At 45.3% G+C, this 9,669-nt stretch overlaps 1 protein-coding gene across 1 annotated transcript in view; it reads left to right on the top strand.

Annotated features, from left to right (window-relative positions):
- The first annotated feature begins 3,841 nt into the window (after positions 1–3,841).
- GDA (guanine deaminase) overlaps positions 3,842–9,669 on the top strand; it is a 75,729-nt gene continuing 69,901 nt past the window's right edge. Inside the window, exon 1 of the mRNA XM_059143594.1 lies at positions 3,842–4,117. Within this exon, the coding sequence (XP_058999577.1) occupies positions 3,995–4,117 (123 nt within the window). The 5' untranslated portion in view covers positions 3,842–3,994. The remainder of the gene's footprint in view (positions 4,118–9,669) is intronic.

The following is a 9,669-nucleotide window of genomic DNA, read 5'->3' as shown; positions in this document are numbered from 1 at the left end:
ATATCCTGTACTTTATAAGATTGTTGTGAGGCTCAGAATAAGATAGTGGAAGAAGAAACCAGTAGTGGTAGAGTTTTGAGACCACTGGCTTCATCTAAAGTAGGGAGAAAGTAAGGAGAAATTTTGAGAAACGAAGCTGTTAAACTTTTCTGTGTATTTGAAAATTTTCATAAGAAAATGTTGGAAAACTAAGTGAAATGAAACTCTTTCTTAACTTTTAGTTCTAATGAATTGATCACCATTAGAACACACCTCTAGAGATTTCTTTTCTCACTAAAATCTGTATTTTTCAATACAAGAGAAAAATTCAAGAGAGCCATCACTTGAAGTCCAACATGTATATAAGTCTGTGAGTATCTCCTGTTTGCCAGGCACTGTGTTAAGGGGATACAGAGAAAGAAAGGAAGGAGACGTGGTCCTTAAGTAGAACACAATCTTCTGGTGGAGACAGATAATAAAGGAACAATTATAGCACCCCACAAGCTCAGAGAAGGAGCATTTAGTACCTGAGAGAGAGTGAGGAGGTGCAAAGATGTTCTGGAAGGGGTTGGAAATGGGCAATTAAGCTGAAGGATTTAGCCAGGGGAGAGTGGGTAGTGAATTAAGGCAGGCGCGGAGTCAGGTGGCAGAAGGGCACTGCCGGCAGAGATCGTGAGCAAAGCAGGTGCACAGTATGTGGGATACTGGAGGGAGAAGAGCCTGAAGAAGCAGCGAGGGTTTCAGGAAGCCTCCGTACCAAGGAGCGTGTCTTTTCTTTGGAAGGAAGTGATACGTGGGTAGAGCACTGAAAGTGCATACCATTGTTGGATTTCCTTCTGAGAAACTGAGTTGGTGAGGGTTGAAAGGAGCCATTGGTGACGGAATAGGGGTACTAGGAAATAGCAGGAAAACGCACATTGAATATTATCTTCTTAGGTCCTTTCAGTTCTAATATTGCACAGCTATAAAAGTTGGCCAAAGAAAGAGCTGATGAATAGAAACTGTTACTTCCTCGAGACTTTGGAAGCACAGTACATACCATTGGTACATGCTTTGCTGGGTCAGAATAACCCTGTTAACCAGAAGCTGTCTGGTGATGTCCTCGGGCCATGCTTCAAAGGTAAATATAAAAGTGCCACACTCCTACCTTCCTCCAAACTTCGGTGGCCTTGAGAACATTTCCCTGGGGATACCAAGATGGAAGTCGAAACTGTAGGGCTACCAGCGAAGTAAAGGACCAGGATGGAGAACACATGAGAATAGTTGGGAAGCCATGATTTCCTGACACCTGGCTGAGCTGCGGCTACCGGATCCTAAGCGGGGTGCCTACAACTCAGCTGGGAATTGAAGTGGGAGAGAGCACTGCTTGGAAGAGCTAAACCCTGAGGAGTGCTAATGCTATGCTCCCCGGAAGCCCAGGACCATTCCTTCTGTTCAAGATGAACTTTATTTATTTATTTTTAAGATTTTATTTATTTATTTGACAGACAGAGATCACAAGTAGGCAGAGAGGCAGGCAGATAAAGAGAGAAGCAGGCTCCCCACTGAGCAGAGAGCCCGATTTGGGGCTCGATCCCAGGACCCTGAGATCATGACCTGAGCCGAAGGCAGAGGCTTAACCCACTGAGCCACCCAGGCACCCAAGATGAACTTTATTCAAACCGATACAATAATTACTTGTTGCATAAGCCACACATAACAACGTTAACAAACATCCAAATTAAATTCCCTAGCAATTCCATTTCCTGTTTGGAAATGATCCCCTGTTTGGATCCACTTTGAAATTCTAGGCTCTATGCCTACAGGTTCTTCATGCTTTTAACCATAGCATAAATGACATTTTAAAAAACTTACCATTTCATCATATGCAATTCCCACGTGGCTACAGAGTTCCCCCATTTTTAACAACTGCGTGATACCCTACTGAGTAACTAGATTCTAATGGACTAAACTAGTCTCCACTGTTTGGTCACTCAGGTTGCTTTCGTTAAAAGAGCTTTGGCTGCATCGTTTTAGGAAACCCAGTAACTCTTCTGGAAACATTTAATTGACTCCTTTTAAAAACTAAGACACGTATTTTCTTCACTGTGGGTAGACAAGCCTGGGTCAAGAGGATGTTTTCACTGTTCTGGCCATGGGGACTACAAGGAGGGAGCAAAGTCTGCAGAATCAGGAGGAGATGACAGGGGAAGGGGCTGATGAGGCAACCCCAAGAGGCAAGTGCAATGCTCTCAGCTTCAAGGGCTCCTAATTCTGAGTCCTTGGTAGGGTGACCAGCCACCTCAGTGTGCCAAGGACTGCAGCATTTCCTTGAGGGGAAGGAGCTGAGAATGTAATGAATCATGTATGTAAACTCGCCCTGTGTTGTAGTGGTGACAATTCAGAGAAAGCCTGCTCATGCTCTGAAATGAGAAACCCTTATTCTGTAGGCAGGAGCCAGAAACATAGCTAGCTCAGGTTATTGCTCTGTTCCCCCCCAAAAATGATTCATACATTTATTCAGTAAATATGTATGAAACATCAAGCACGTTTCTAGGCACAAGAGCCTGGTCTGTGGTGCTTCCCTTACTGTGTGTGTGTGTGTGTGTGTGTGTGTGTGTGTGTGTGTGTGTGTGTGTGAGAGGAGAGAGTTAGAAATAAATGAAAACACATGAAATAAATGAGGAAAAATATGATAACTACGATGGCAGACATAAGATGGATGGATAGAATAAAAATTGGGGGGCTGGGGGGGCTGCTACAAGTTTGGTGGTGCAGGAAGTTTACCCTGAAGGGCTAGTACATTGGAGGCACGTGGGTGATGAGAAGAGCCAGTCCTGTGAAGGTCCACAGGGACCATTAGGGGCAAAAGGAGGGGAATGTGTGAGGCATGAGTGGAAACCAGGTGATCTCCCTGGGGGATCTTCGTAAAGGACTTGGAATGCAGTGCAGGAAGGAATGCCCAACTGGAAGCAGTCTTCACCACCACCCTATCTAAGTGCCACTTTCGCACATGAAGATACAGATTCCAAGGCCACTGCCTTGCCCACAGTCTTGATTCCTAACCCGGGGCTCCTTCCAGCACGCCATGCCACGCTGCCATTCCTAGCCGCTCGGCTGGAGAACTTAATCTTCTCCCCTGGCGCAAGTGGAATTGAAGCAACGAGATTCATTTATTCTAAGTGTGAGAACGATGGGAGATGGAATTATTTGTGGATGTTGTGGAGGGACACAACGGCCAAAACACTGCCTCAAGCTGGAAGAGAGGGACTTTGAGGTACAGTCCAGCCTCTGCCGGTGGGGCCCCCTCGTAATTCCGTTAAGAGATGCTTTCAGAACTCCAGATTAGGACCGATTCTGCAACCTGCAGGAACTGAAAATGAAACTAGTCAGTGAAGCAGGCAGCTCCAACGGGCCTTTCCACCTTTTCCCAAACTTGTGCGTGTTCAGACCTTGAGGGTGCCTTAGGTTAAGAAAGTACAAGGTTTGGTCACAAAATAGCCCGAAGTTTGCAAGGCAAGAGAAAGCAGGCAGACGCAACTCTAAGTAAGCCAATCAAGGCTGGCGGAGGAGGCTGGGGGACAGGGAGCAATAGCAAATTTAGTGACCGGCTAAGGTACAGACAGGGTTGGAACCATCCGCTCCTCCTGCCCCTTCCTTTATCTCCCTCTCTTGTCTCCCCTGGGTCGGTCACTCGGCCCCCCGAGGTTAAAAGTACTGCGTTGCGAGCGGTGATTTCGGAAACAAAGAGTTAACCTATCAAAAACTAACACCGGGGAGGAGAGAGAGACCACACCCCGAGGGAGCGCGGAGCCAAGTCACAGGAGAAAAATCCTATTGGCATCGAGGAGGCAGGAAGCCCGCCCCTGGGCGCGGCCTGCAGGGGGCAGGCTGTCGCTCCGGAACGCGGGGGCAGTACGAGGCCCGAGCTGGTGCGCCCGGCAGCCGCCCGCAAGGTGCAGGGACCCCCGCGTCTCACCTCCGCCCGGTGCGCTCTCGCCGGCTCGCGAACGCCGCGCCGCGCTCCACCGCTGTCATGTGTGCCGCCCCGATGCCGTCCCTGGCGCACATCTTCCGAGGGACATTCATCCACTCCACCTGGACTAGCCCCATGGAGGTGCTGCGGGATCACCTCCTCGGAGTGAGCGACAGCGGCAAAGTAAGCGGGCGCGGGGTCCGGGCGCACCCCGACGGGCGCGCGGACAGGTGGAAGGAATCGCGCGCGGTGCGCGGCGGAGCCGGGATTTGCTCGGCGCTGAGCGGGAGTCGCGGCTCCGGAGTTGAACTTGAGGGTTTGACTCTCGGAGAACGCCGGGAGAACCCTGGCGCTAGGTTCGTGGGCTGGCCTGGGAGTAACACGTTCCCAGAAGCTGGGAGCTGGGGAGTACGCACTCCCACGGGTGGTTAGACAGCCGTCCAGGCTGCAGTGGAAGGGAGAGCAAGGCTATGCCCTCGCAAATCTTAAGAAATCATTAAGAAACCGAAACTTGGCTTCATTCATCTTTGTGTCTGCGGCGCCTGGCACAGTGCCTGGCACAGGCTAGGCGCTCCGTAAATTTGATTGAATTTATTGTGGAAGAAATAAGAGAGGAGAGGGACACTTGGTTAATGTTGGTTAGCCCTTTCGGCGCGCAGAATAAGCAAAGAACTGATTTCATTCACTTGCTCCCTCCACAGACAATGTACCAACGATTCCAGCTAGATAACTTATAATACTAGCAAGGGTAGTCTGCGAGAAATTATCCACGTGCCCCCTGCCTCCCCATAGCCATTTTCCCATTTGCATCAAAGCAAGCAGTTCCATTTCAAGGCTCAACATGTCTTCTATGAGTGTATCTTCTATACTTCTTTTTTCCAAAATCGGGATTTCCACAAACGACCTAGGTGACTTGATGTCTGATATTTACTGTTCATACACACGGTGGTAACAGCATCAGCAGTGGCTTGGCTGGTTTGATAAGTGGAGGCCATTCCATTTTTAGCAGAAAAAAAATAAAGATGAGGTTGGGATATTTTTTAGCTTTTTCCCAACTACCAGTCTGGTTAGCAAAAGTACACCTATTTGTGACTTGTCAGCTTGAAGTTACTATTCCTGACTAAAGATGCTTCCCAGTCAGTGACAGTTTTGAATCGTGACTCTTACATTTGGGGATAAGTGAACCCTGTTTTCTTATGGTGCTTAAAAAATACTCTGTGTGCATATTCAGGGAGCCTGCTGCTGTGTTTCCAAGGTGATGGAATTCTCAGAGCTCCCCCAAATGGGGAGACTTCAGTAAATCCCCAGACTGTTTAATTATTGCCTTGTGTACTTGACCGTCAAGTTTGGGGGAACCTTAGGCTTGGGGCAAGTCCCAAGAAGCAAAGGAACAGAGACCTCTACACTGGGGAGAAATTAGAGAAGATTGCCTATCACAAGGAGCTGTTCAAGTCTTGGGTATCTTTTTTTAAAAATTAATTTCCCATATCCAGAACTTTAATTGGTAAGAAAGCAGGCAAGAGGGTGGGTTTGAAGACTGTCTTCAACCAGTAGAGAGGAGTCAGAAAAGGAAATAATTTATCTAAAAAAAAAAATTACCTCTTCTGGGGGTTGTACAGAAGGAAGGCATTATCAGGGAGTCTATTTCCCACTGAGGAGCATACTGAAGTTTTAAATTTAGAAAAATGCCATTCCCTCACAAGATAAAATTAGCTAGGAATTGGATACAAAGGTGAGTTAACCAAGTGCCTTGTAAACCATTCTAATCAGTGAATTGGTAACTGTTGATTTCTCTTCTAGCTGCAAGGCAGTTGATTGTGGACTTCATATATGGGCCCCATGTATTGCAAGATTTGATTTTTCCCATTTTGAAAGTGGGAATGCTTTGCCTTTCTAGTCATTGAGGTAATATTTCTTCAAAAAATGTCAAGATTCTTTTATCAAATGATCTCCCCATAAGATAAATAAGTGTGGAGTCATCATGACGTTTACATTTTTACTGAGCTCCTAAAGCTGTTTGCTCTAGATGATCAGAAACATTGAGGGGGTGTTTTTTAAAATGCTGGTTCCTGGGGGGTCGTCCTTGGAGAATGTGAATCTATAGGCCTGGAGCGAGCCCCAAGAAATGGCATTTCAGCAAAGGTCCCAGGAGATTTGGAGGCAGGTAGCGGTGGGTTCCATTTTGGGTGACCACAGTGTATATGTTGTGTGTTGGGACCAGTTGTGTGGGGTCTGGGGACCTAGTTCTTCATTTGGAGCTCCCGATTGGGGTTGCGTGAGAGAGAGAGGCGGCATGACCTCCTCTATCCTCTCTCTCCTTTTAGACCTCATCTCTCATGTCCTGTAACTTCATTTAGACCCAGAACATGATAATGACCAACTACTTTGAATTCATTAATTAAAGCTCATTCAAAATTAAGTTAGTTTTTAAAATGCTGTGGTCAACTTTTTAGTGTTGGTCTTTTTGAATTCAGAGTTAGTTTTTCCTACTTGAGAGGCATGTAACTTTTAAAAAGAAAGACTTCAGCACGACTAATTTATTTGCAGATACTTAATTAAGTCTGGAGATGCTCTGTGCTCTGATATTACCAAATACTTGATTCTTCCCACATAGAACAGGATTAGGTTGACTTTAAACTTGCCTAAAAGATGCCTTGGGTCTTTTAATGCACACTTAACCTGGAAGCAAGCACAAGGAAGAGACTCATTTTGGGGGTAGTGTCCTGGCGTGGCAGGAGCAAGTCCTATGGAGCTTGGGTTCAAGCTCGGTCTTCACCACTTACTTTTTCCGAGACTGTGAATGAGACTTTTAACTTGCCTGAACCTCCATTTCCTCATCTGTAGAATCAGATTTTCTATTGCTAAATATTAAATGAGATAATTTATGAAAATGCCTGGCACTTAGTGGATACTTAGCACAACCCTGTTCATTCTGTCCTCTTCTTTCCTCTGCTCCTAGTGATGTGGTTTTTGAATGTTGGTGTGTTGGTGTTGGTGGGGTGAGGTCCAGCACTAACAGCCAAGAAGGAATTCTTGAGATATCTTTGGTTCAAAATGGTGGTTTTATTAAAGCACAGGGACAGTACCCTTCGGCAGGAAGAGCTTTTGCCTGCTGTTCCCTTCTGCTCTGGGGTTGTGAGAGCAACCCCGGAGTTGGGAGAAGTAAAGATAAGGGAGCTTCTAAAAGGACTTTCATCTGCTAAAGAAGACTCAGGATCCTGGAGGAATATTGCAACCTGCTTATCTCAAGTATTTGTCAATGAGCTGTAGGTTATAAGGACATTTAATTTTATCTACCTTTCCTTCTGCCTTTAATTTCCCACATCACTAGCCAACCCTTAACCTCTTGCTCACTGTTGCTTTTTTTTTTTTTTTTTTTTTTGCGTATTTCCACATGGTGGCACCATTGCAGACCAACAAGTGGAGAAGAAAGCCATGGTCTGCGAAGCACTATGTGGGAAGAGGGGGCACAAGATCCAGCTCTGAAGCCTCACAGCTCATCTCACTGGCTGGCTGGGACACAGAGATGCATCTGGGAAGAAAGAGCTAACAAGCATTTATTGACAGATTCCCTAGTACATCATATTTAGTGTCCCACTGGTCGTTATTCCCACTGATGGGTGGGGAAGTTGAGTCGTGTCTTCAGTTCAGGTCATGATCCCAGGGTCCTGGGGTTGAGCCCCCACTGGGAAGGGAGTCCACTTCTCCCTCTCCCTCTCCTGCCCCTTCCCCCACTCGTGCTCTCTCTCACCTGCCATCTCTCACTCTCAAATAAATAAAATCTTAAAAAAAAAAAAAGAGGCAGTGTAGTGTGTCAAGAAACAAATTTCTTTTTGTCCTTTTTTCCCCTTGAGTATGGTTGACACACAATGTTACCTTAGTTTTAGGTAAGATATGAACTCTTAAGAATGCTTCTGTCACTTACTACTTATGTGAATTTGATGAAGTTACTTAACATTTCTATTTCCCAGTATCCTCATGTATAAAATAGTGTAATCCACCTCATAGGGTTGGGTGGAAAGCTTATGTGAAGTAATAGTTGTGAAGTACATTGATTATGCCTAGTATGTAGCCAGTAGACGTCACGTATGTATGTATGCCCAGTAGACGTCCGTGGTTATCAGCAATGGAGAGGGAGAGAAGTGGACAGGATTGACAGTGACTTAGGTCAAGTCATCGGGATTTGATGACAGAGTAGAGAGATATATGTGACTGTATTGAATCATATGGTGGGACACTCATTTTCCCAGCTTCCTGGTGGTGAAGAGTGGCCGGGGATGACATTCTGACATGCGGGGGGTTGGCTAAGAGGCTTCTTGGAAATATTTTTCTCCTTAAGAAATGTGGGAAGAGAAGGTCTTCCTTTCTTGGACACTTTCATGCGACGAGTGGGGCTGCTGCTGCCGCCATCATTTGAGACTCTGAGGAAAACATTAAGAGAACCTCAGAGACACGTACCTAGTCTGTCTTTGAACATCATCAGATATGTCCATGAGTAACATCACTGGACAGTTAACTGTCCCTAGAACTTCCTGCTGCTCATTGCCCTCAGACTTCTGCGTGATAATGAAATGTCTTTTTTTTTTTTTATTAAGCTAAGCCTTTATTTTAATCTTTATTTGTTGGTAACATTTTTTATCACTGAAAGCAAATATTTGCAGTGTTTAAATTTATAACATTTAGAAATTGCAATATTGAGATTTGGGGTAGAGTATAATCTTTCATTATACATTATATTAGACATTAACATTGTTAAAAATAATAATAATATCAAAAAATATAGATCATAACTAAAGATGAGGTCTGTTCCTTGGTAATACTTCTGTTAACCGAAATATTTGGAAAACATGGTATGACTTTTTTTTTTAATATAATTTTTTATTTTTTATAAACCTATATTTTTATCCCCAGGGGTACAGGTCTGTGAATCACCAGGTTTACACACTTCACAGCACTCACCAAAGCACATACCCTCCCCAATGTCCATAATACCACCCCCTTCTCCCAAACCCCCTCTCCCCAGCAACCCTCAGTTTGTTTTGTGAGATTAAGAGTCACTTATGGTTTGACTCCCTCCCAATCCCATCTTCTTTCATTTATTCTTCTCGTACCCACTTAAGCCCCCATGTTGCAACACCACTTCCTCATATCAGGGAGATCATATGATAGTTGTCTTTCTCCGCCTGACTTATTTCGCTATGAAATGTCTTTTTTGTCTACACCTCTGTTAATTGCAGCCCAGGGCACCTCCAATGACTGTACTGCTTTTTTTTTTTTTTTTTAAAGATTTTATTTATTTATTTGACAGAGAGAGACCACAAGTAGGCAGAGAGGCAGGCAGAGAGAGAGAGGAGGAAGCAGGCTCCCTGCTGAGCAGAGAGCCCGATGCGGGACTCGATCCCAGGACCCTGAGATCATGACCTGAGCCGAAGACAGCGGTGTAACCCACTGAGCCACCCAGGCGCCCCTGTACTGCTTTTTTCAAAGAATTGTATTATTTTTCAAAGGACTGTTCACTGCCTTCTGCTTTTCCCATTTCTGTCTTCTTATTGACCCAAAAGGTCAGTGCCTTTTCAGGAACTCCTGTCAGTAGTCAAGCCTGGTCGGTTTACCTCTGGGTATCTTTGTATATATAATCCTCTCCATTGTCATTGACCTTGTTTAGCCTTTCGTTGTCTCTGGTTAAATGAACAGAGGAGCCCCCTAGTTGTTTGCTGTCCCCCATTCCGATATTG

This window comes from Mustela lutreola, chromosome 12 (genome assembly GCF_030435805.1).
Source record: "Mustela lutreola isolate mMusLut2 chromosome 12, mMusLut2.pri, whole genome shotgun sequence".
Taxonomy (NCBI): Eukaryota; Metazoa; Chordata; class Mammalia; order Carnivora; family Mustelidae; genus Mustela; species Mustela lutreola.
This window is presented reverse-complemented; position numbering and strand designations above follow the sequence as displayed.